The sequence below is a fragment of the Pagrus major genome, chromosome 13 (assembly GCF_040436345.1).
Source record: "Pagrus major chromosome 13, Pma_NU_1.0".
NCBI lineage: Eukaryota > Metazoa > Chordata > Actinopteri > Spariformes > Sparidae > Pagrus > Pagrus major.
The window spans coordinates 4612404-4639046 of NC_133227.1; the positions used below are offsets into that span (position 1 = coordinate 4612404).

The window sequence follows — 26643 nt, forward strand, 5'->3', positions numbered from 1 at the left end:
GTGCAACATGTCCAACCCGGTCAACCCCAGCCTCTGGCTATGAGTTGACACATGCAACACTAGATTTCCATTCATCCTCTTGGAAACAGCAACTTCCAAAACTGGATCACCTGCTATAGTATTTCTTTAGACGTGTTTCTCATCACTTTTTGTATGAACAACAGACAGAGAGATGAAGATCGTTCACAGCCAGCCGCAAGCTCTGGTCTCCTCCTCAAATCCTCCCCTCAGATGATTCTCTTGGCTTTGTTGTTCATTTTTTCTCTTGCAAGTTTGTATCTCATGTTTGATTCTTTTGTTGTGAAGCTTCACTGCCGCTGATGCTGTCGTCAGATCGCGATGTATGATGTTTCATGAATAATTAAGAGCAATGACAGCTCGCCTCGCAAATCATAACTGCATGCCCTCTGTTTAGTGTTTACTGATGCATACATTGGTTCTGAATATGATTTTGCCGCCGCTTCATTATCACCATCTTGTGAACTAAAGCAAGTGAAGCTGAATGTACAAAAGTTCTCAGCGAGGGTTAGGTGTACCCTCTCACCTCCCTTACAACACATGCACTCTGCATTCACTCATAATGCATTTTTGCTTTGTTTAGATGCCACTGTGCAGAGACCTGTATCCACTTTCCTGGAGCTTTTTTTAGGTTAATGCATTAAATAAGCAGATTTTATGTTACTGAGGTGTTGATGCTTCCATAATGTGCCTCCAGGTGACTCGAGTTTGATGTGCAGCCCTGCTACTTACTGAGCTGGGTTTCATTGTGTATGCTCATTTGAATTAATAAACCATTTACATCTGAGGCAAGAATATGTGATTTTATTTTAACCATATACAGCAAAAGAAAATTAAAAATTGTATTCCATTGAAGCATCTTCGTCAGTTACTAAATAAAAATATGCTGCCAAACCTTTTCATTACAGAATTCTCAATCCTAGCAATACGCTATATGTCCTAAAAAACTTTCAGAAATTGGTTCAAAAGACAGAATACAGAGTTAAGGCAACAGTGGTGAGGTTTCTCAGTCCAAACAACACATTAATCACAGCATGCCTTGGGTCTTGTCTGATGACATATTTGTCCCAGTTAGGCTTCAGGTCTTGAGAGCTATCGCAAAGCAGCCATCACATTGGATCACTTGGTTACATAAAAACACGGGGGTCAGCAGATCTCCCAGGGCCTTGGCACACACGCCACACTGCAGAAACACACAGAAAATTAACATTATACATGACATGGGCCTGTCATTCAATATGTACCCACAGATATGAAAGAGGAGAACAGAACAAACCTTTAGACAATCGGGGTGGCAGTCCATCAGAGGTTCATTGAATATGAGCTTGACTCTTCCCTCAATGGTTTTGTCACAGAATGAACAAACAGCCTTGGTATTCCTGCATTAGAGAGAAAAGATTATCTTGTTGAACTTTATGAACTTTCCAAATTGAGTGGAGCGCCAAACAACTGCTAGAGAAGAAGGATAAACAATTACAGGTTCAGAGGTTATTACTTGAAAAGTTTTTATTAAAAAAGTTTTTATTAAAATAAGTGTTAAATAGCTCTATATTCCACCAGTAGTCATTGTTACAGAGTGTTTGGTGGGTAGCCCATGTCTCTCCTCCTCCTGGCCATGCAGTTAAAGAGAAAAGAAAATTTTTGGTATCCCTGCCCACTTTATCCAATCAGGACAGAGAACTCCATAAAAAGGCGGTCCTGTCTGCTCATGAATGCTCAGAGAGCAGGTGGAACAGGGTAAGCCACAAATTCCAACGCTCCCAGTGACGGTTTATACTACCAAACAGGCCAAGCAAAGAAAAAGGCTTGAAGAAAGGCCAGAGGCAAAGAGAGCTGCCTCAACAACAACAACAACAACAACAACAACAACAACAAAAGGAGTTGTGCAAGTGTGGCGTTGTAGAGAGGAGGGAGGGGATTGCTTCCTGCGAAGTGGACAGGAAGTTAGCCAAAACGATGACGACACTTACAGCAGATTTAAATGAAACAGGTTTATCAAGAATAAAACTTCTTTATAAGGTTATGAATTTATACACTCCGTTACAGTAGGTGGCAGCATGCACCTTTAATGATGGCCTGGAAATAAAACAGAAGAAGAAGAAGAAGAAGAAGAAGAAGAAGAAGAACTTCTTAATAGTGTTGTCTTTAAAATGAGACATTACCTGGGTTCACTCAGCGTCCGTGTGGATTGTTGCTCCTCTACGGACTTTTGAGACATTTCAGAGCTATAAAAAATAGTCATCAGCAAAGAATAAGATGCATTTTATTTTATAAGCGCAAACATGTAAATATTATGGTCCTTCTCATAAGGGCTTACTCACCTGTTGGTATGATCAGACTGTTGGATCAGTTGCTTCTCCTTGGTGTGGGATTGTTCTGGATCTCGCGCAGGTTCAGGAGCGGCGTCACTTGCGGGTGGCTTCACATCTACATCTAATGCATCCGTCAGTTCCATGGCATTGTAAGATAAATTATCATTTGAAGCTGTTCCAGGCTCAAGTCCATCCATGATGCTCAACTCCACCACTTGATCTGATGCATTTTCAGTTGCTGGCTGGACACTTTGCTCCGCAACAGTGCTCTGAACAGGCTGGACTTCACACTTAACAACCTCGTCAGCTCTGGTCTGTAAAACTGGCTCTGCTGAGGCGGCAGACACAACTTTACTTTCTACAGGCTCAACTGCAGCCTCAGCAGCGGGTTGAGTGGGCGATTTGGATACAGTATCTGCCACTAAGTCAGGGACTTCTTTCACAATGTCTTGGGAAGCAGCTTCGTCTCCTGCTGTGTTGGTCAGAGCCAGTGGCGCAGGCAATGACTCCACCTTAACCTCAACTACAGCTTCAGCAGTTTCCGCAGAAGGACCTGTCTCACAACTCCTGTCTGTAGCAGCTTCAGCAGCAGGATGAGTGGGCGATTCAGATACCGGATTTGCCACAAAGTCGGGGACTGTTTCCACACTGTCTTGAAGAACAGCCTCTCCTCCTGGCATTGTATTAATCAAATCACTCTTGTCAGGTGCTGACTCCACCACAGCCACATCTACAGCTTTAACTATTTCTCCTGCAGCCTGTTTTGGAGGACATTTCTCACTACTCCCCTCTGCAGGTTGTACAGTTGATTCTACTCCTGAATTCTCCACATTTGTTGCTTTTGCTGGCTCTGTTTCGGTTGAAGGTTGGTCTTCAATTTTCGGTTCGACTAAAAGCACAGCAGGGACCACAGCACTATCTTTATTCTCCCCTGTGTCAGTTGCAGCTGAGGTTTCTGCAAAAGGATCTTCCACATGAGCATCTGCAGAGACTTTGACCTCATTTTGTTCTACATATGACTTGTCAGCTGCTGTATTGGCATATTCTCCCTTGATTTCTGATGTTGTGTTGACAAGTTGTTGCTCAGTTGGCGCCACAGGAGACACTGATTCTGGATTTTCCTTTGTTGAAGAAACTGGTTGTGCCTCGACATTTTGGACATGTTCTTCTACATGGACATCTGCAGAGACCTCAGCAGCGCCCTCACTCTGCTCTACGTTTGACAACTCAACTGCTGTATCAGCATTTTCTTCCTTGTTTTCTGCAGTTGTGTTCTCTACAGATGTGCCTGGTTGTGCCTCACCATTTTGGATAGGTTTATCTGTGACTGCTTGGGACCTGTAACAGAAGGAGTTGCTTATCCCCAACTATGCAAAAAAAGACATAATAACAAAAGTCCCTACACTCAGCATTTTTAAATGTACTTGCTGTTACAGTAGACAGATGCTCTCATATACTAACTTTGTATCATCTGTGGTCTCCACTGTTGACCCCTCAGGCTGAGCATCTTTATGAGGAGGAACAACTTCACAATTTTCCTGATTAGCTGAATCGCTGAAAGAAAGAACAGAAAATAATAGACTTGCAGAATTTATATATCCAGCACTAACAGTCAATTTTTGTTTTACATGTTCAGATATTACTGAGATTAACAATGCAATTATTAAAACATGTGGATTTGCAGAGGGGCAGCTATTACTTTGCATAGTTTTTATTCAAATTCAGCACATACATACCCTTCAGATGGAATAAACTCCGTGTTTTGCAGAGGAGGGTTCGGTGGAGGATCGACTGATCTACAGGGTAAGAATAAGAAGCACACCTTGAAAAGGACCTTGGCATTTATAACCTTAGAACTGACTACAAAGCTGATGAAAATTATGTCTTGCTAATGAATTTCTCTCAACCAGGGAAAGATTTCATCAGCTTCAAACTGTTATAACTCAAAATTGCTGTCAAAGCCAAATGCTCCATAACAAAGTGTTTACAGTCTTTTCTTTTCTATTCTTTTTTTTTATACTAGGGATAAATATACAACATTAGGACATTAGGGAAATGTTCTGACCTGCTCTGGAGGTAAAACAAATTACACATATAGGACACCAGCTTATAAAAAATAGGGCCAGCTACGTTGATTCATGAGGCAAAGCAGACAAATTCAACCTTAAATGTCAACACAATCTTTATTAACAATGTGAATACCACCAAACACGCTGCACTGAAGAGAGGGGGTGTTGCTGTTTGCTTGAACAAGAAATGTGATCTAGATAATTGCGTGAGTTAATTTAGCCCCAGTTTGTGCCTCTCATTTATTAACATTGCTGGTAGTAGATGTGGGGTAAACAAAATTGGACTAGTGCCTGCAAAAGAAAAACACCTTGATAATGATATAACTCTTAATAGATTGTAAGGTCATGGTGCACCTGGATACACTGACATTTGCTTTAATCAGTTTAGCAAAGTACACCAATGTCTTGATACCAATTGCCCTGTATCTAATGAGGTGATATGGTGCTACACAACATTTACCAACAACTTTACAGCTTTAGTTTCACGTCATTGAGCTCTGTGATGTAATCTATTGATTTTATATGAATGCCCCTGCAGTTAGACACTTATTTTTGTGACCGGAAGTTGTGAGCGTTTATTTTGAAGGCGCTGTTACCCAGCTTCCGGCTCGGTTCCGCTCTCCTCTGGCGTGTTGTTATGTAGCTGGTTCATGCTAGGCACTAAGTAGGAAAGTGTGCGGCTTTTTGAGTAAACGTTACCGCGTTATTTCAACTTCCTGTGACCGACAGACGTGTAGCAGCGACGGGAGCATAAACACAGACACCTGTTCTGTGTTTTAAAGCCTAATTTAGTCTCAAAACCACAAGGAAAAGTGACTGTAAGCTTAGTTTTCAAACAGTAACGTAACGGTGTGCGGCGTGGTCACAACCCCACTACAACATTAACACGACGACCCCACAAAACCAGTAAGTCAGATGGGATATTCACTGGTTTCCCTACGCATGAAATAAAATACAAGTAGACCATCATTTCAGTACCAACATGTCACCAGGTTAGCGTCTGGGTCTCCAGTGAAAGGGGAATGTAAGGGAAACTTGCTCACACTAGGCTCTCTGTGCTAATGCTTTGTTGTTATGGCTCTTAATGTTGTCCGACAGTCACGAGCAAACTTACTGTAAGAAGAGCAGAACGATTGTTTTCGATACTGGTCAAGGTTTGAAACTATTAACTCTGAAAACATATAAAAACGACCATGTATGGACCAATCACTCAAGAAAACCTGGACTAGAATAAGAGGAATGAAAGTGATTTTAAAAAAACAGGTCGTATGAGTTTAACTAGTCAGCATTGCAGGTATTTCACATTTTGATGCACCTGTAGCAAAAATGCATTATTAGAGGGTCTAAGGCGGTCTCTTTATTACATGTTTGATAAATCAGAATCAGCTGAGGAGAAAAAGACAGATGATTGTTGAGTTTTATTTTCAGATCTTAAAATACAAACGCTTTGGGTTGGTGTATGATTGGTTTTTGTTGTACAGATTATTGGTATCGCTAATTTTTCTGTCAGATTGCTGATAAAATAAACAAATATAAAAATGTTTTGCTTTGGCTCTGCTGCAGCATCCTCTCGCACAATGTCCCGCACACAACAATAATTAATAACCTTTAAACATTAAATAATCAGAATCTGCAGAGTAACCAGTAAGTAAATGTATCAAATAAATGTAGTGGAGAAGAAATATAAAGTGGCAGAAAATGGAAATACTCAAGTATTTAAAGTAGCTTAATATTGTACTTAAGAACAGTACTTGACTAAATTGTACATGTATTTATTTTATCACTGGTTTTTCAAAAATTTGACAGAGTTTCAATTAAACTGCAAATGAATATCAGCTCCTATTATCGTTCCAATTATTGTCTCCTTGATTTCTAATGATCGGTATCGCCCCGGAAAAAGCCATATCGGTCAACCCCAAGTACAGACTGAACACCAACAACCAATTATTGAGTCTCACTCCCAAATACTGATGCTTTGTGAAGCGTTGGTATTTAGTGACCTGAGAATGAGACTTAATGAACTGTATGTAGTGAAAATGAGTGCTGGGTGCAGGACATTCTGTTGCTCTGGGTTTTGAGCATTGCACCTGTGAGAAACCACAGTAAAAACAGCCATCTTGTAAACTAAGCTCGGCTCAGAATAAGGAAGTTAGGTATTACCCCCTATCAGTCAGGATAGCTGTGTGCTGGCAAGGTCAAAGTGTAGGCGAAGGAGGATGAAAAGCACTTAAGGTGTTCAGTCTTTCTGTGTGAATCACTTTTGCTTAATGCATTATTCATTCCTGCATCTCCTGTGCCATCCTAGAAAAAAATGCCATCAAGAAATCATCTTGACAAAATCGGGAGGAAGAAGAAGAAGAAATGGACAGAGGAAGCCATGGAGCGTGCACTGATCGAGGTGAAGTCTGGAAGGTGCACGGTAAGACAAGCTGCCAAGGAGTTTGGAGTCCCTAAATCTTCACTGGGGGACAGAGTCAGTGGACGGGTGGCACCAGGGAGTCGCAGCGGGCCGGCCCAGCTTATAACATCTGCAGACGAGGACCTGTTGGTAGAGTTCTCTTTATACATGTCCAAGCATGGATTTCCACTGACCAAGCAACAGCTAGTGTCCTTTGCATCATCCATTTATAAGCGGCAGCATCGGAGGGTGGCGTTTTCTAAACTGGGCCAGACCTGGTGGCTCAATTTTAGAAAACGGCAAGAAAAGAATATTACCATTCAGCCAGCGGACAATGTTGTCCGTGGGAGGACGGTGTGTGTGAGGAAGGAAGCAGTGGAGCAGTTTTTTCATTTACTGAGCACTGTCGTGGACACTCGTGGACTGAGAGACAAGCCTCACCAAATCTTTAACTGCAACGAGACGGGCTTTCAGCTGGGCAGGAAGAGGGTGATACTCCCAAAATCTGCCAGTCTGGGCTACAAGCCAGCACCAGGCCTGAGGGACCACATCTCTGTCCTGGCTTGCTTTAGCGCGACTGGAGTGGACATTCCCCCATTCATTATCTACTCAAAAGCCTATCCAGGGGGAGTATGTTACAAGACACAAGGACCTCCAAATGCCCTCTATGGTTGGTCAGACTCGGGGTGTGTCAACTCTGAACTTTTCAAGAAATGGTTCCTCAAACACTTCCTTCTGCACGCACCGAAAGAGCGTCCACTGCTGCTGATTTTTGATGGCCACAAGTCTCCTGTGAACCTTGAGGTGGTGGAAGCAGCACGTAAGGAGGACATCATCCTTCTGTGCCTTCCACCTCACTGCTCTCACATCCTGCAGCCATTTGACGCGGGGCTCTTTTTCCTCCTGAAGCAGCGCTTTGCAGCGCTTATAGGTGACGGTTGTGCCACTGATACTCACTTTGCTGTCAGCAAGAAGGAGTTTTCAGGTGTATTTAAAGGGACGTATCAGGTAGTGAAGGAGGAGGAGGGTGTCAGGACTGTGAAGGAAGGCTTTAGGAAATGTGGCATGTACCCGCTGAACCACTTCGCCATTAACGAGGGTCATTTAATGCCGTCCCACGCAATGGGCCCGGCAGCTGGACCTTCCTTGTCCACATCAGCACAGGGGATGCACTCTGTGGGAGACCTCACAGCTGCTGGACCCTCCTCCTAACTCATTACTACCTAAGACTACCAGTCAGTAGCTTTGAGGAAAGAGACTGACTGCATAATTTAACAAAAACTGAATGGACACTCGTGCTAGAGTACCGTGCAAACCTTCCCACAGACTCACTGCAGAGTTCACCAGAAAGGGTTGTGTTGATATTATTTCAACGTGCTCAGATTGTGTTGTTGAGTGAAAATGTTTAAATGCTGCACAACAGCGGGCCAGGGTCCCAACTAGGGGTCTAGAGGACAAAAGATTATTTAAGGTATAAGAAAGAAAAATATATATTTCTATATTCTTTTAGACTTCTATATTTATTGTATTTGTCTTGTAAAATACTGGATACTTTCACCTCTTCAGACCTCTAAAAACCATTCAAATGAAACAAGCTGAGGCAGAAAAATGACTCACAATAGTGTCAATTGTCAAAGTAGAAAAAGCACAGGTGAAATTCAATAAATTAATGATGGCTGCATTCAGTTTAGGTGCGCCAGTTCTTGGGCTCTAGTATTGTGCATGCTCACTTACTGACATGACATATTGGGACACTGGAGCCATCGTGAATGTTATTGCTCCCACCTGTGCTTTTCCTGCTTTGATAAGTCAAAATGTCTGCCGTGAAAAGGGTCTTTTCCTGTGAGGAGTGATCAGAAGCAGGCGTTGCTTAATTTTAGAGGATCACAATCCAAAAAGATTTTGAACTGCTGCTGTACAACAAATGAACTTAAGCTCTGTCCTTTTGTCTTGTGTGTGATTGATGGTCAGCCAGCTAGCTAAGCTAACTCACATTAACAAGTTCGAGTAAAATGAAAGTTGTGTCTGTTGTTGTCTGTGCTGCCGCTGACGTGCTAGCTGACTTGTCACACCCCCATACTGGAGCTACACTACTCCCAATGTTTATGTGCATATTGCATCTTGTTGATGCATAGCGTTAATTTCTGAGGACATGCGCGACCACCGCTACAAACGGACGGAGGATATGCAAGCCAGCCATCATGCATACCTGAACGCGTTGTTAAAAGCAATATGTCTGGCCTGACGGTAGGCTAGTAGGGTTGGGCTGATAGACAGTGCCATCATCCATCGCCAGTGGCTGACAGTCAACGCCTCCATGTCCCATTTATCATTTTCTTATCAAACCTGCGCACCCAAGACTCTCCACTACATTGGTGGCCATGGTGTATTTTTCTGCAAGCCGCTGTTAGTTTATTTCTTTCAATTGGCTGTTATTTGCCCTTTCTTGTTTTTTCTTCTTTCTTCCTGAGTATAGCTAGCCAGCTAGTCTTGTTTCAAGCTTCTGAGGCTGAACAAGGCCTAGTTATGGGCTTGTGGTGCAGAGATGAAGACTGTTCGACCCGACACCGGAATGTCGGCTGCTGGCCTGGCAGGCATGTGAGAGTTGCTCTAACTCCCCTCGTTGGTGACAGGAGACAGTTTTCTCTGCTGTGTGAGACAGATGGAGGGTGCCGTCAGAGCAGCAATGACAGTGTCATTGTCCATCACGATGTTTCACTGCGTGCATCTTCCTATGCCAATTCAGTAGACATCGCCCAACCCCATGCTAGTCTACAAAGTGTATGCTGTGGGGTAGTTTTTCTAATCCTGCTCTGGACTGATCAAACAAGCTGTTTATTTGTTCGGTGTGTTTTCATGCAGCTGATATATTAACAGATTCACCTCATTTTTCTGGACATGCTTATGAAGATAAAAGGACAGATTTAAATCTTAGCCACATTATTCTTCACAATTGACTATAAATAACTAGCACATTGTGAAAGTGTAGTTAGGTATTGAGGTCTTGGCTCTGTATCCATGCAGAACATTTTCAAACAAAAGAACTCCTCATGAAATTTGTTACTAAGTGATTTCTCCTTTGTGGTGTTCAAGCCTGCTGTGAAACACTGAAAGCACTGACGGGTAAACAATGTTTTTTATATCGATAGAGGGGAAATGAAAACATGTCCTTGAAACGTCTTACTCAATTCACTTGTAAATCTGTTATTCCTTGTTTACATATTCTGAATGTAATTGGCCCATTTAGTAGTTGGAAAAGGAATATTATCTAAAAAAAAACAGAAGAACTATCGAGGAAAACTGAGCCCTTTGTTTAATTTAGAGAGGGGTATTTTCATACTGAAATGTTTTGTATTCACAAAGAAGAATGGACCTTACAGGATGAGCTCTGGGTAGAAAAATGGAATAAAAGTATTTTTGAAATACTTTTGCAGCACAATCATCTTGTCATAAGCTCAATTGTTAATTACCAAAGGTGTGTGTGTCCATGTATGTGCATGTGTATTTGCTACATAGTGAGGACCAGAACATTTAACCTCACAGAGTGATGAGATTTTTGGAAAGTGGGGATTTTGGCTGAGCCTCACAGCTTTAAAGGACTCTTTGAAGATTAATACTTGGCCATAAAGGTAACGTAATAGTTAATTTAAGGTGAGGAGCTTGGAAATGAGGGTCCTCACAAGTACATAAGTACAAGTATGTGTGTGTTTGTCTGAGTCATGTACGTCTTCAAGTCAGGTGATGTAATATCAATGCAAGAGGTACAGCTGGCAACAATACACAGGCAGGAACACTGCTGCATGTATTAATCAATTAGTGTGTAAATAGTTAACGAATGTTTACATGTTTACAATCTTATTAAACATAAAGTAGGTGACTTTGAACATGGCCTTATTTTGAATCATTGAAAACCATTTGAAAGAAAATTAGTTTTTATGCTCAGCAAAACAATGAGTACTATTTAACACTTGATCACTAAATATTTGTACAACTCAAATTGGGGATTTATATTTTTATAATATTTGCTAGAAGGCTTAACTCTCTTGGTATTAAAGGGCAAATATCCAAGTGTTAAGTCAGTTGTGCCTTGAGGGTAAATATTCAGTAAGCAAGGATTGTTTTCGAGATTAATGCTTCATCAACCAGCTAAAGAACAGGTCTGCCTGCAGTGTGCTGTGGGAATTTATAGGTGCGGCCGAGCTGCCCAGGGCTAAGTTCATGTTTATGGCGATTTGTGCCTGAAGCCATTTTTTGTTTTTTTGTTTTTATTCACCAACCCAACGGGAGTTAAAGGATAATTTCAGTTTGACTGCCTCCACATTGTTTCTTGTATTAAAATGAGACTCAGCAACACATTGTATCTACACTAGACTGAATAATTGAATATCACAGTTGTTTCTGTTATTTACTGCATTTTCAACCCAAAAAATCTGCCAGATTTCTAGTACAATATATAAAAGAAATTACAAATTCAGTGAGCACCTGCTTCAGACACAATTTTGGTAATTACATTTGCCGAATGTCACTTTATCAGATGTCATCACGTCATCAATCACTATGAAGCAATTATGTTGAAAATGATTCACTGTTTCAAAGCATCTGACATGATCAAAAATGGCAACATCTGCTGGCCAAACCGTGCACTGCATTAGTGTGGATGGATTAAATCTGAGACCATAATCAAACAGGTTTTACAAACAAGGAGGCCTTATTTGGGATGGTCACATGGTTTTTGGCATTTGTCCTTTTAAAATAAATTAGAGCGGGCATTAATATTAACATCTTTCAATATTTGTACTGTAACACTCACTCAAATTTCTTGGCTGTGAGCTGGACGTATGAATTCTGTCTGACTGGAGCGGGTTTGGTCTGCTCCGTCCTGCAAGACAGAAGAAGTTGTCATTAATATGCAGCATGTTTGTTGCAACATTTCTCTCTAAAAGTCTACATGTAACGTAGGACATGAAATGCAAGAAAGCAGAATAACACCAGATTCTAATTTTATGTAATTAATTGAATTATTGTTTCAAATTAACACTTCATTTTTGAGGTTGTGTCTTAATCGCTATTGGAATACCTTGCATTGTCTTGCTCTTTATTTCCTTGTTTTGATCCCTGGATCCAACTGACATCGTTCTTAAGTGCAGTCCGCACCCTGGTGGTTTGAAACACTGTGTTCCTGTCAACATCTACAACACACACACACTTTCTGTTAAAACTGGGTACCAGAAATGCTTTCACACCAAATTGAATCAGATAAATGGATGAAATATTGGATTCAAGTGTGACTTACCTTGTGCCATGATGCTGATATGTTCAACCTGATGAGATTATCTGAAGATGAAAAAGGAAAAAAAGAATTCCAGGTTTATTTTTTAAACTTTTACACAAATAAAACAGTTATCATTGTTTGCAGAACAGTGACACACGACATCTGCTTCCTATCTTTCTCACAAGTGATTTCAGGCCTGTTGAATGACCCAGACACAACCAGTAATACTGCATTCAGCACGGAAACAACTCAACCAGATCATAAAAGTGACATTTAAGTATTTATCATCTGCTACTAATCATTCCTGACAGCTTTGTTCTATAAGAGCATATGTATAAACATTGAAATTAGATATTTAGATACGATTTTTTGTATGCTTTTTTCAGTGCTCACCACATTTTATGTCAAAACCTGACAGATTCATGCAATAATGTTGCTCTATATAGACTCCATGTTCAGTCATTTGCTCAGAATTGTATCCCAAAATGTGTTTACAGTGTCCCGTCACACCCTTCTGAGCCCCTGTTAACATTTTGACCCACACTCTGTGTTTTAATCTCAGATAATGAGCCTCGCTGGAGATGTGCCAACACCAATTAACCAGGTCAAATTCATTATGCATGGAAAATGAAAGCGATTCTGACTTTGCAGTGACCCTGCATAGTCAATGAACTTGAAATCAGAGCATGTGTGAAATCAATTCCTGCACTAAGCTGTGTTCTCACCTGTTCTGGTCAGCTGCGTCAGTGCTGTCGGAGTGATGTCGAGCCTCGTCTGGTTCTCTGCCTCACAGGGGCAGACAGGTAAAGGCACTACAACCTGAGCCCCCACCCCCCTCTCATTACAGATTCCACCCCTTGTTAAACTGCAGTGTCACACATGGATGCTACTGTGCAGGTTGATCGAGTGGGTGGGTTGCTTTTCATAACAATCATAGAGTGGGGGAGACAGGTGCTGTTGTTTTAATTAGTAGTTTCGTGTTTCTGCAATGGTGAAATGTTACATTCCAGAGTTGTTTATCTACCAGACTGTCACAAACACTATTTCCTCCGAACTAAATGAAAAAAAAAACACAGCTTTTTCATGCATTGTTTTTCTGGCTTTTACTTAGTGGAGCTCTTTTTTTCTCATACAATATGCTTATCAAACTATTAATGTGGCCAGAAATGAAACCCTGCGGCTCATTAGCTGAGACATTTGATCAGTTACATCTGACTGCTGTTTCACTCTTAGTTCCAAATAAAGGCATGCTGTTCCAGTTGGAGGCTGACAGGAATCAAGAGGGACCTGATTGTAAACTTCTTGGAATTTAATCTCCTCCCTGATCAGAACCTTTCATTGTCATTTACACCAAAATACATCCAAGTGAAATATGCATGTCCTCCAGTGAAACTTAAACAGGCACACCAAAACTTAAACTCAGTCCTTTATGTAGATTGATTTTAGTATTTTACAATTTGATAAACTGAAATGTTTGGTCTGAGGATTAATTACAGCCTCTGGGACTCTGACTACTGTTTTTTAATGAAATTTAAATGCCGTAAGCACCACAGCCAATTTGTAGAAGCAGATATCTCCAAACTTGGACACATCAAACCAAAACTATCTGCATGGCTTGATTCAATTAGAGATAAATGAGATTTTGTTACGATGCACTGACCTGAAAAAGGCATATTCAGAAAGGTAACAGCACACATCCTTTCGCTCTCTCAATAACTCACTCACACACACAGGTGCCTATATAACATGAATAAGATCAAATCAGACAAAGAGGTTACAGTATAGCTTGCAGGAAATCACAGTCACACTGTAAATAGTTTCCTTGTTCTGCACTGTCTGGTTGTATTTCCCCTTTACATATGTTACATATGTACCTGCCGAAGTATCATAAGACCTTTTATATACATGATACTGATGCTGTGTGGAATCCAGCAAAACCTCCTAGCTGGTTTGCATTCTTGAACTTCAGCCAACATCTTCAGTAGAAATTCTTAGTATTCCGACAGCACACTATCAAAACAACAAGGAGGTCGTCACAGTGATATATCGCATACAGTGTATACAGAACTGACACGGTACAATGGGACTGGGTGGATTGCTCAATGTAAATTCTTTAAGAGAAACATGAGGGTACATTTTGTTCTTAACCGCATTGTTGCATGCTGTGTACAAAGGCAACAGTGAGGAGAGGAAATAAAACTTTCTGAGTCTTTAAACAAAAAGAAATTCCTTGTACTAACAAATCTGAGATTGCGCCAACACAGGGGAATACAATTGTGTGTGCATTGTTTTTACCGACTTCCAACTGTTCTCTTATGTCTGTTCATGTATTTTATTATGATTTATGTGACAAATCCACCCTTGTGGCCAATACATTTTACATTGAAAGGTACTGACAACTTTATAGATTTGTTTTCCTGTGGACATTTTGCTTTGGCTATGTGTACTTATGTGTACTCCATCTGAATTGCCTGACACGCACCTGAAGAACCATAATACAACCTTGAACACCTGGCAGTTAGGGTTACAATGCAACCAAAACATAATTTGTGACTTTCAACGCATCCATGCCATGTATTACACATCACACTGAAATGATAAACTGGACAACCAAAACCCATATGTTCATGCTTTAAACTAACTGTGGTTTATGATTAAAGGTAACATAACAGACATGTATGTGCTTACTGACCTCCTTGAACTGGAGCTGGTGATAACATCAGAGACAGGTTGCATTCTAATGCATCATCTGATCCTATCTGGCCCCTTCTTCCCTCACTACAACACTGCACATTTTTACTTTACTTTATTTGTTCTCCCTAACTGTTTGCAAAGGTAGAGTACCTGATGAGATTTAGAACTGCATAATTTCAGTTTATTAAGACTTCTACGCTTTAATCACAGGAACGCATTGTTTGAGCATCAATTAGACAAATAATTTTTAAAAAATTGTTCGTTTAGTTAGTAAGTAGATTTATACATTTCCGAGTGTTCTTGAATGCATCTTTTCCACTGGCAGGTTTCTACGGGAAGTGACGTCACACCCTGTGTCGGGGCTTCTTTTTGTCGTGTGGTAGCAGCGTCGTGAGTCTTATTAATACAAACTTAATTACTAAAATGACAGTAATTAGAATTTCAGTTTAACTTTGAAAAAAACAACTTTAAGAATTATTCGTTGTTTGATGGTACTCAATCAGTCGGAGGGGCGAAATAGCATTGTTTTCCTCCTTAACAGCGATGTTAAGCAGGTTAGCCTGCTAACAACTTAGCTATAGTGGCTAGCTGGCTACCTTGTGTTTTGTACTTTATCAATAATAAGAAACCAGATTATTTGCCCAATAATAGAGGGTATGTGTCTCACAAAGACATGATAATAATAACCGGGGCGTTACAGTTTTTAATCTCATCGGCCAAAACGCTTATTGACCGATTTAATTTGTTGCTGGCTGTAGCTTATTGCTGAAGTTTCTTCCATCATTTAATATATGAACCGATGATGAATATTAATTCATGTTTCAGGTGGAAAATCTGTGATTTCAGCAACAGAAGTCATTAATCCTGTCTGACTGTAATGGGAGAATCATATATGTTGATATATATATCATATATGATGATTGACCAATCTCCATAATCTCTGTTGGGTTAAAACATATATGGCAGTATAAAAGACTGAAAGGAGGGCACGGCTGCTCAGTAATTCATAAGTTGGCGTTATGTTTGTGTCAGGAACTTGGTGTGTGCTGTTTTGAACATTTCTTGGTTTTCATCTTGTTTCTTCTCCTCACGTTTTGCCACAGCAGAGCCATCAAAGATGACTACAGCTGCAAGGCCAACATTTGAGCCAGCGAGAGGAGGGAGGGGTAAAGGGGAAGGTGATTTGAGTGCCCTGTCCAAGCAGTACTCCAGTCGAGATCTTCCGGGTCACACCAAGATCAAGTACAGGTCAGTACAGAGTTGAGTTCTGGATTGTAAGCAGTGTGCCGGTGAGTTCACTGCTGGCGGGTTAGCCAGGGAACTGAATTTGATCCAGTTTGAAAATCTTCTATCTGCTCACTTTATGCTGGAAGTAAAATTATATATATATATTTATTTTTCTCTCCAAATTTTCTACCCCTGTTCTCAGGCAACCTACCCAGGATGTCCCTGAGGAGGTGCGTGCCCGTGACTTCCGCAGAGAGCTGGAGGAGAGGGAGCGTGTAGCTGCACGTGACAAGACCAGAGAGAGGGGACCAAGAGGTTGGTCCTACTGCCGATGTTAGACGTAACGTTTATTAAAAATGTCTTCATGTGTATATTACACAGTAAGTTAATGAATCTGAAAGAATAGGGAGTGGTGAATGGTCAGGAGCATACTGTATAACAAAACATCCATATGTATACTAAGTGCATTGACCCTAATTTTCCAGAGCACACCACATCGTCATCATCTTCGTCATCCTCTTCAAAGAGGCCCAGACTGGATCAGATCCCAGCAGCCAACCTGGACGCTGATGACCCTCTCACTGATGTAAGTGCGTGCACTGCAACACCTTGTGGACACTTAGTGGTGATTAGCATTCATTAAGGTCCCTCGCCAATGATGCTTGATTGTTTGTAGGATGATGAGGACGAGGACTCTGAGGAGGACAGCGATGACGATGACACTGCAGCTCTTATGGCAGAACTGGAGAAGATCAGGAAGGAGCGGGCTGAAGAGCAAGAACGCAAAGTAAATGCTAATTTCAGACCTGCTGAAAGCCCAATCAACAAAAGAATGATTTTAGAGAGGATAAATATTACCTTGTTGTGTTGAGTGAATATGTTTCTTTTGCTGCCATTTTAGGAGCGAGAGCAAAAGGCAGAGGAGGAGAGGATTCGCATGGAGAATATCTTAAGTGGCAATCCCTTGATTAATTTGGCAGGACAACAACAGCAACAACAGATGAACCCGACTCAGAACACATTCAGGGTGAAAAGAAGGTATCTCACAAACACACATATCTATGCACAATATAAGATTTTTATTTAAAGAAAGATGTTCTCTTCACTTCCCACTAATCACCAACACTTTGATAATATGTCTCTAGGTGGGATGATGATGTTGTGTTCAAGAACTGCGCCAAAGGAGTGGACGAAGCACGAAAGGAGAAACGTTTTGTCAATGACACGCTGCGCTCAGAGTTCCACAAGAAATTTATGGAGAAATATGTAAAGTAAAGGACTTGGTGTGTCTTCATTTATTGCTTCTTCTTTTTTTTATGTCTCATTTCTCTGGTCTCAGCCCTCTGTCCCAAGAATGATAGATGGCATTCAATTGCATTCTGTATTCAAATTCATTAGTATTTGTACAGTCAACACACAAAATGTTGTATATAAATGAGTTGGTGAGCTCCATCCTTGTCTTTCTGTAGGATTTTTTAAAAATTTCATTTCAATAAACAAAGACTTGTGTTTAAAATGGCTCACAAGAATCTCTTGATTGACTTTTGAAGAATGATGAAAGGAGTTTTTAGTGACCTTCCAAAGTTGAGTGCTGCTGTAAAACCCAGTTTGTTTTTTCTGAAATCTATAATCACAACCCTATTACAATCCTTTGTTTGTAGCTGCTCTATTTATCAGTGTACACGTGCTGTATGTTTTTTGTTTTTTTAACAATTTGGAAGTACATGGAGATTATTTTCCCTGATTACCAATCACATTAATTCAACAATATGCCAAGCATAATAATTTTTAAGTATCCAGAACAATTTTGACGCATTGTCTTTGGAAATGTCATGCATTTCCCCACGTGAGTATGTAAAATCATGTAAAAATGAGCCCTTTATAATGCCTTTCAAAGGACTCAAGGATGGTTTATACATATGGAGGAATTAAAAACAAAACACAAGAACTGAAAATAATTGTTTCAATGTTTTCCGTGGATGACAGAATTACCCAAGACCACAGGCCTTGGTGGACAGGTAGTTAAAAAAGTGTGTTCACAATGAGTGTCTAAAACTGGCTAAAATGTCCAATGTAAACTGATAAAAGGTGAATAAACTATGTTTCAGTCTCTGTAAACAGAGTTTATTCACCTTTTATCAGTTTACATTGGACATTTTAGCCAGTACAGCACTGGATGCCGCACTGAACTAATTATCACAATTCATTTTAATGATATGCTTTCTTAAAAATGTCGGGATAAACCAAAAAATTATGAAATACACACATTCAACCTTTAATATTTGAATGCAAATAAGATAGAGAATAAGAATCTGGTATCCCATAAACCCTAACACATTTTGAGTAATAGTAGAAGTAGTAGTTTTATTAGTAGTAGTAGTGGTGATAGTTTTAGTAGTAGTGTTAGTACTAGTAGTAGTAGTAGTAGTGTTAGTAGTAGTAGTAGTGGTATTATTATTATTATTATTATTATTAGTAGTAGTAGTAGTAGTAGTAGTAGTAGTAGTAGTAGTAATCCAGCAGCAAGTGGATACAAAAAACTAAAACAATGAAGTCATACAGATGTCGCATTTACTGAATATCATGGAACTGGGAACTTTGAGACCTTGCAAAGATGTACAAAGTTATGATGTGTACTTATGGTGTTTTCAGAAAATAAGCAGGAATATGATGTTGCTCAGTTTTTAGTGCATTGCAACCCGTGGTTATCCTTTTGAAATATTATCCGCCGTTTCAAAACAAACGGGTGGAACATATTGTACGAAGGCGTTCAGAGGAGCAGTGAAGGCGGCATGGCACAGGTCGATGTCCGAGGCAGCCGGCAGGGGGCGCCATGTCGGACACTCGCTTCCTTGTGACAGGGATTGGGAGACTGCTGGGAAAAGATGGCAGCTTCCTTTTGTGTGTGGGGATTTACAGTAGTCCGAGGGGGGATTTAAAGACATTCTTCACAGGATACACTGTCCTCCAGCGCACACTGCGGTTTATCCAGATACTTTGAGGCAGGAGAACATGGAGAAGAGCGGGAGCGTCGACAGTTTGGGCTCGAAGCGCTCCTCTTCCCGACAGCCGAGTGTTGATTCATTGTCCAGGTAGCTAATCCCACCACAACACACGGCTTTTAGAGCTAGATAAAAGTTTTCAAAGTAACACGAGGATATCTGTTTGTGTTTTATTTTTTTCATGACCATGTCTAATCCTAAAACACTTTTCAGAAGTGACTGTTAAACCACCAATAACGTAAGCTGGTGAACAAACTGTCATGAAACGACCACTGATGTTGACAGTAAATTAGGGCACCATATAATGGCTGCTGTCCCTGTGAAGCCTTGACGAGTAATTTACACTGTGAGATGGTGAAAAATACAACAAATGTCCTTTGAGAATGTATCAGAGTCCGAGGTAATGTCGTGTATTTGCTTACTCAGCCTGACCAAAACAGCTAAATCCTTAGTAGCTACATTATCGACTGAGCTTTTGATTATGTTTTCAACCAGTCAGTTAATCGATTGGACTACAAAGCACCACAAAATTATGATGGAAAAAAAAAATGCTCATCAGAATTTCTTATGGCTCATGGTGACGCCCTCAAATGACTTGTTTTGCCCGAGGAGCTGTGAAAAAAACTCAAATACCCAACTGACAAATTTATCAGACAGAAAAGCTGCAGGTGCTCATGTTTGAGAAGCTGGAGCTGCAACGATTAATCGATTTGTGTCGACCACTAAATACATTATTTTGATAATCTAGAAAAAAAATTCCAATTTCAGCTTCCTAAATGTGAACATTTTCTGGTTTCTTTCCTCCTCTGTGACAGTAAACTGAATGCATTTGGGTTGTGGACAAAATAAGACATTCGGGGATGTCATCTTGGACTTTGAGAAACACTAATTGACATTTTTCACAATTTTATGACATGTTATAGACTAAACAACTAATCAGTTAATCAAGAATATAACTGACAGATTAGATGACAATGAAAATAATCATTAGTTATCCTAGTCATTATAGTCATTAGCAGCCCTATACTGGAACCACAGCAGATATTGCTTGGCGTTGTAGTTTGCTATATGACTCTCACAATAATTGATTATCAGGACTGTTGATTATTAATTTTCAAGTGACAAATAAATAAAGAACTAAGCACTAGTCTGTGTACTTAGTCTAAATAACATTAAAAAAAAGCTTCTACTCCGCTCATAAAATGTTGAAATGAGGAATAGCTGCAGTTACACCCTACTCAGACAAAGTATTTCCTCTGATCATTTGTCACGTTATCTCTCACCAGTACTTCCACCTCTCGCTCTGACCGGTCTGCCCAGGCCAAGCCACCCTCAGCCATGTCCTCTGACTCTGTGTCCACCTCTGCAGAGCTCTCTCCAGAGCTCAGGGTAAGTATCCTGCAAGTACTTCATTAAGATCCTGCTGCTTTATTAATTGTTAATGATAATGACCGAAACATGACTCTCCTCTTTTCTGCACCCTCAGGTTAAGCCCAAAGCTACTGCTAAGGTAAGCTATCTTTTGAACTACATACTACACCAACACGTGTCTTTGAATAATGTTTTATGATGGGTCAGGTCAAGAGACTGCTCAGTGTTCAGCTCTTATTTTTGTGTAATGTTTCCAGAAGGTGCTCAGAGATTCAGACAAAGAGGAACCACAGTTACTTCCAAATGAAATGGTGCAAGACATGGGTAGGTTCTCTCTTTGCTGCAATCACAGCTCAAATCAAAACAGCTTGCTTGCATCAGTATGCAGGCAGGGCAGTTTCTACCACACTAAAACAATACATTTTCCATATTATGCTAAATCAATATTCTTTTTTAATCTTCAGCCCAAGATATTACCTACTTCTGTCCTTTCATTGGAGCAATGAGGGGAACAGTGACAGTTACCAACTACAGACTTTTCTTCAAATGCATCGACAGGGTATGCTTAGTGAACTTTTTTTTTTAAAGAAGCACTGCAAATATTTTGAAGGAATCATTTCTTTTGTTAATACTGGATATCGTTTGGTTTCTAGGAGCCAGCGTTTGTGCTGGACCTGCCACTCGGGGTGGTGAGTCGTGTGGAAAAGATTGGAAATGCAAGCCGTGATGTGTCCTATGGGCTGGTTTGCAAGGTGAGTTATGTTTGGTAATGGTCTAGTATAGTTACACTTGTTTTATATGGCAAATCAGAAGTTTACAATCACAAGAACCTCCACTTCCTGCGTGTTGTGTCTTTACTATCATATTCGTATACTGCTGATGATCCCTGAGTTGACCATGACCTGCTGCTCTGCACAGGATATGCGTAATCTACGATTTGCACACAAGCAAATGGAGGACACACTCAGGAAGTCCATTTTCGAAGTGCTGATGAAATTTGCGTTTCCTGTTTCCAACGGGCTGGTGAGTGATGCTCAGCCACACTGTCCCTTACACTAAAGCTCTGCACTGTCTGCGCTGACTGATAAGTTTCTCTCCCACTCTCCACAGCCAATCTTTGCCTTTGAATACGGGCAAGTCTTTCCTGAAAATGGATGGAAGGTGTACGACCCTGTCACAGAATACAAAAGACAGGTATTTGAAATCACACGATCAAACTGCTTTGCTCAATCGTAGAGAAAGCTTGTTACATGGGTGGCTTGCATGTTTTTAAAGGGTATACCCAATGAAAGCTGGAGGATAACAAAAGTAAACGATCACTATGAGGTTTGTGACACCTACCCTTCGACTCTGGCGGTGCCTGTCAACATACCGGACGAAGAGCTGAAGAGAGTGGCTGCCTTCAGAGCAAAGGGACGGATACCTGTGAGTCTTTAACATGAATCCCATTATTCTCTCCCGTGCAGCTGGTGTGTTTGACCACCTGTGGTAATATGACGTGATGCTCTCTCAGGTGTTGTCATGGATCCATCCAGAGAGCCAGGCGACGGTGACGCGCTGCAGTCAGCCCATGGTCGGGGTGAACGGGAAGCGCAGCAAAGAGGATGAGAAATACCTCCAGGCGATCATGGACGCTAATGCTCAGTCTCATAAACTCTTCATTTTTGATGCCAGGCCCAGTGTCAACGCTGCTGCCAACAAGGTTTTGCAGATCTTAATTAACAACAGGAATATTTAAAAAAGAAAAAACATCTTTCCTACCCTGACTTGACTTGTTTTGTTTTTTTCTTCTTCAGATGAAAGGTGGTGGTTATGAAAGTGAGGATGCGTATCAAAATGCTGAGCTGGTGTTCTTGGATATTCACAACATCCATGTGATGAGAGAGTCGCTCCGCAAGCTGAAGGATGTGGTCTACCCCAACATCGAGGACTCCCGCTGGCTCTCCAATCTGGAGTCCACGCACTGGCTTGAGCACATCAAGGTGAGCTTAATAATGCATTACTGCGACTGTGGACTATGAGATGAATGAGGATTCTCAGCCTGTTGACCAAGTTGTTGTATGTAAAATGAAGTTAGATAGAACTTTATTAATCCTGAAAGAAATTCTTTTACCAGAAATTACAATAACAAAAGAATAAGAAACAATAGAGTAGAAAATATAGAGTGGAGAAGGAGTAAATGCTAACACTAGTGCCAAAAAATATAAAGTAAAAGTAACATAATGATATTACAAGGCATGTGTGTTTGTAGCTGATCATGGCAGGAGCACTGCGGGTCGCGGACAAGGTGGAGTCCGGGAAAACCTCGGTGGTGGTGCACTGTAGTGATGGTTGGGACCGCACAGGCCAGCTCACGTCCTTGGCCATGCTCATGCTGGACGGTTACTACCGCACCATCCGCGGTTTTGAGGTGCTGCTCGAGAAGGAGTGGCTGAGCTTCGGTCACCGCTTCCAGCTGGTAAACAAACTTTAATGCACTTTGGTACCAAGGTACCTGTCCAGTTGCATCACTGATTCCCTCTCTTCTTCTGTCTTGTCTTTAAGCGTATCGGTCATGGGGATAAGAACCACACAGACGCAGACCGCTCACCTGTTTTCATTCAGTTCATTGACTGTGTGTGGCAGTTGACTCGGCAGGTAAGACATAAGTGTTGCTGATGTGTGAAAAAATTCTCCAGAATAACAACAAGGACACTAATGAAGTTGTTTTTCTTGAAGTTTCCTGCAGCTTTTGAGTTCAACGAATACTTCTTGGTCACCATCCTGGACCACCTGTACAGCTGCCTGTTTGGGACATTCTTGTGCAACAGCGAACAGCAGAGGTTGAAGGAAGTAAGTCATGATTGCGGTTTCTGTTGAAAAAAGATTTATTTTTGTCATGTCCTTATCTTGCTTCACTTTCATTCATCACTTTTTCCTTCCGCTTTTGGCACTTTAGGTGCTGTTACAGATGAATTTCCCTGATGTGGTATCAATAAAATGTATCTTATCATGAAAACTACATGTTTTATTTGACAGGAGATTCCCAAGAGGACAGTGTCGCTGTGGTCGTACATAAACAGCCAGCTGGAGGAATTTACCAATCCTTTGTATGTGAACTATTCCAACCATGTGCTGTTCCCTGCAGTCAGCTTACGTCACCTGGAACTCTGGGTTGGCTACTACATTCGCTGGAACCCTCGCATGAGACCTCAGGTATGTTAAAGTGTCTGAAGACCTGTTTTCAAAGAGGATTTTCTGCACTCCATACTTGCTACAGTTAAGTCGTTAATCTTGAGCCTTAAACATGTTTTTGTCTTGGCCAGGAACCTGTTCATCAGCGGTACAAAGAGCTGTTGGCGAAGCGTGCCGAGCTGCAGAAGAGAGTGGACGAGTTACAGCGAGAGGTGACTAATCGCTCGGCCTCCTCTTCCTCTGAACGGGCGGGCTCCCCCACGCGCTCCATCACTCCGGTGCAGACCTTCGTTTGACACAGGTCGACCCTCATGGCGGTCGCAGAAGCTGAATCTCACCTGTGAGAAGGTGCCATACAGTAGTAATCAGTAGGCCGGACCTGCGCGCCAAACTGCCTCTTTGGTTGACACACCGCGTTCATAAACTACCACATAAATTGAGCAGATCACTGTATTTGCATCTCTCACAGGTCATGTAGAGTCTGCTTGCAAAAGAAGAGTGTCTGTCTCAGATTGCTTTACCACAGCCATATTGTACTCCACGGTTAAGAGGACATGTATGCGGAATAGTGAGTACTGTTTAGCATATCAAACTACCTACAATCAGTGTTGATCGTTTTTGTAAGTACACTAAAATATTACGCGGGTAAATTATATACGCCTTATACACTTTATAGGAACACTCACTTCATTCCTCTACACTGCAAATGTTTGTTAGATCTTGATTTGAAGCAATACCGTTGAACCAATTGTGAAGATCTACATTGCTGCAAAAATTCTGTTGAGCTCAAACATATAGTACGACAACAAAACTAAATGGCTTGGGAGTTGTTAAATAATCAGAAATGTAGCTAAAGGGCTGTAATGTTAGCTTCTTCTAATATTAAGAAATAGTCATAGAGTGCATTAAAAAATGTTGGTGCGTTGTCTCCACAAGTTTTAGATTGTTGTGACCAAATATCTTTTTTTTTGTTTACGAGTGCATATGTGTCATGTATGGCATTTTGCTCATTGAGTGAGTTACAAGTTTTGTAAGTTTCATTTTTCTAACTAGTTAACATTATTTATTATGCTTTTAGTCCAGACTTATATTTATGGATCACCAACGCACTCATGTCACACTCATGTCATTGATCAGAGATGTCGCCATGCAATATTAATAAGCCACGCCGAATATGCAATAGTTCATTTCCAGTTGGTATTCATGTACTCAAAATGTTTGTGTGTGAATATTTCTCACAGATTAGTGTCAGCCAATATTAATTTATAGGCAGCAACTAATAATGGAACTAATCTGTGCCTTGCTGTGAATAGCTGATTGGGAGAAACACTAGCAAAACGTGCGCGTATATGTGTACGCCTTTAAACGCCAAGGTCAAACAGTAAATACGGTGTTAGTTATCCTTTCCTCTGCAATAAACACAGGACTCAAATTCAAGGAGTCAGTACGGTTTGTCACATTAGTCTGGTGTGAACACTACGCCCTGGTTTCAGTATCTAGGGTATCAAATGGTAGCAGAATCCCAGTTACACTAGCATTAATTATATTTAATTATGAATATGGTCTTGCCATAATATAAGAAAAAGAGTGCCTTGAAGAAATATGAAAGTGATTTAGAAGTCTGAAATTTACAGTGTGACTGTGCTGGAGTGTAATATTAGACCGCAATGGCTTTAACATTAGCATAGTCATATTCAAGCTGTTTAACTCTCATTCATAAATACTAGACTTATAGCCTTAAATTGCCTGTAAGGCATCCTTTACACACTAAGATACTTCCCTTGACTTTTGTTCTTAGTTTTTGCCTGTTTAAAATTAAGTTGTACTGCCGCTTTTTATTTTGGTTTTTATTTCTTGCCCTTTAAATATGTACAGTTGTAGTATGACTAAGTACTATAAGTATGACTGTTTTTCCAAACGGTTCAGATGACACTGCAATGCTGTATTCATGTCATTGCTTCAAAACTTGATTTTGGAAATTGATCAACTGCAGGCAACAGCAATGTCAAACTGTCCTGTCAAACGTCAAAATGTTTAATTAATAAAAGTGCTGATATTAAGTAGTCAACTTTTTCTGTTTGTATTGTGTTATTAAAAAAGGTGTTTGAATGAAAACACACATTCATACCCTGGGTGTGTTTTGTTAAAAGTGCAATATGTAAGAATTGGCATCCTGTTGAAATCGTATCTAAAACTAAAAATAGAGTGGGCAGCATATCAGTAGAATAACTAACTGCTGCTAACTGTAGCTGCCGTTAGCTAGTTAGCTTTGTTAGCCGTGCAGCTAGCAGCCCCTGCTTGTGGCTCGGGTACCAGAGGGATGTTGGTGTTTGCACTGCTAGCACAGGAGCTTTGGACCAGGATGGGTCGGGGCTAGCTGGTTAGCATGCTAACTTAAGTAGATATCTCTGCAACACAATACAAAGATGTCATAATGTCAAAACTGTTACTTCTTGATAACTTGCGTTAACTTGAATGACTTTAACTCAAATTCTTACATAATGCAACTTTAATTAACAAGCAACTGATTCCAAGGAGTCACACACGGATGGGAGAGGGGAAGCTGAGAAAAGCATGATGTGCTAACCTAGACATTAAACATTGACCCAGTATGATACTATAGTAGCTACATTCTTTAACATATCTTGTCTGGAAAGGCCAGGCTGATGTGCACAAAAGCTCTGCCATACACAGACAAAATTATAAATTAAATACTACAAATTAATCAACAATAGGCCTATGAGTACCCTGCATGTATGGAATGAACGGGTATGTGTACTGTAAAAACAGAGTGGCACTAATGGTTTGTTTCCTTAATGAATCAAAAAATGAAAAATAATGGTAATTTATCTACATGGCCACGCACTGTAGGATTTAAAAGATGTTGCAAATGTATTTTCCGACTTGTGATTATCTTGTGACTTTCGGGACCTTAATTGAACTGAAGCATGGTTGGTCATCATAGTAGAAACTTAAGAATTAGCAGACTTCAGAAGAATATGAAAAAATGTGTCATTAATGACTCAATAATTACACATTAAAAGACACAAGACTAGTCGAACCTGGTGGAATAATAACATACGTGTCCAGTGTTTGTATGGCTGAA

General features: G+C 40.6%; 3 protein-coding genes across 4 annotated transcripts; all 3 read left to right on the plus strand.

Moving 5' to 3' along the window:
• The first annotated feature begins 5034 nt into the window (after positions 1-5034).
• On the plus strand, positions 5035-10232 carry LOC141006553 (uncharacterized). The gene is made up of 2 exons (XM_073478757.1): positions 5035-5305; positions 6705-10232. Exon 2 carries the CDS (start codon positions 6711-6713, stop codon positions 8007-8009), a length of 1299 nt encoding a protein of 432 aa, XP_073334858.1. The 5' UTR covers positions 5035-5305; positions 6705-6710; the 3' UTR covers positions 8010-10232.
• A 4841-nt stretch (positions 10233-15073) lies between these two features.
• On the plus strand, positions 15074-17506 carry cwc15 (CWC15 spliceosome associated protein homolog). 2 transcript variants are annotated; one of them, XM_073479341.1, is made up of 7 exons: positions 15074-15153; positions 15867-16011; positions 16193-16305; positions 16476-16576; positions 16667-16777; positions 16892-17028; positions 17136-17506. In XM_073479341.1, exons 2-7 carry the CDS (start codon positions 15881-15883, stop codon positions 17263-17265), a joined length of 723 nt encoding a protein of 240 aa, XP_073335442.1. In that variant the 5' UTR covers positions 15074-15153; positions 15867-15880; the 3' UTR covers positions 17266-17506. The 2 variants fall into 2 exon arrangements, with proteins under 2 accessions (XP_073335442.1, XP_073335443.1); XM_073479342.1 differs by having other exon boundaries at positions 15129-15153; positions 15870-16011.
• A 1343-nt stretch (positions 17507-18849) lies between these two features.
• On the plus strand, positions 18850-25605 carry mtmr2 (myotubularin related protein 2). The gene is made up of 16 exons (XM_073480148.1): positions 18850-19082; positions 20279-20381; positions 20479-20502; positions 20621-20687; positions 20828-20922; positions 21017-21115; positions 21282-21386; positions 21474-21557; positions 21639-21788; positions 21877-22065; positions 22160-22345; positions 22615-22821; positions 22908-23000; positions 23082-23195; positions 23382-23558; positions 23669-25605. Exons 1-16 carry the CDS (start codon positions 19003-19005, stop codon positions 23831-23833), a joined length of 1938 nt encoding a protein of 645 aa, XP_073336249.1. The 5' UTR covers positions 18850-19002; the 3' UTR covers positions 23834-25605.
• Positions 25606-26643: the final 1038 nt, after the last annotated feature.

Bases quoted from the DNA above. Each gene is read 5' to 3' on its own strand.
- LOC141006553 (XM_073478757.1), top strand. From the start codon at position 6,711: ATGCCATCAAGAAATCATCTTGACAAAATCGGGAGGAAGAAGAAGAAG.
- cwc15 (XM_073479341.1), top strand. From the start codon at position 15,881: ATGACTACAGCTGCAAGGCCAACATTTGAGCCAGCGAGAGGAGGGAGG. The intron at 16,778-16,891 runs GTAAATGCTAAT...CTGCCATTTTAG, and splicing joins CTGAAGAGCAAGAACGCAAA to GAGCGAGAGCAAAAGGCAGA. The intron at 17,029-17,135 runs GTATCTCACAAA...ATATGTCTCTAG, and splicing joins ACATTCAGGGTGAAAAGAAG to GTGGGATGATGATGTTGTGT.
- mtmr2 (XM_073480148.1), top strand. From the start codon at position 19,003: ATGGAGAAGAGCGGGAGCGTCGACAGTTTGGGCTCGAAGCGCTCCTCT. The intron at 21,558-21,638 runs GTATTTGAAATC...ATGTTTTTAAAG, and splicing joins TCACAGAATACAAAAGACAG to GGTATACCCAATGAAAGCTG. The intron at 21,789-21,876 runs GTGAGTCTTTAA...ATGCTCTCTCAG, and splicing joins GAGCAAAGGGACGGATACCT to GTGTTGTCATGGATCCATCC.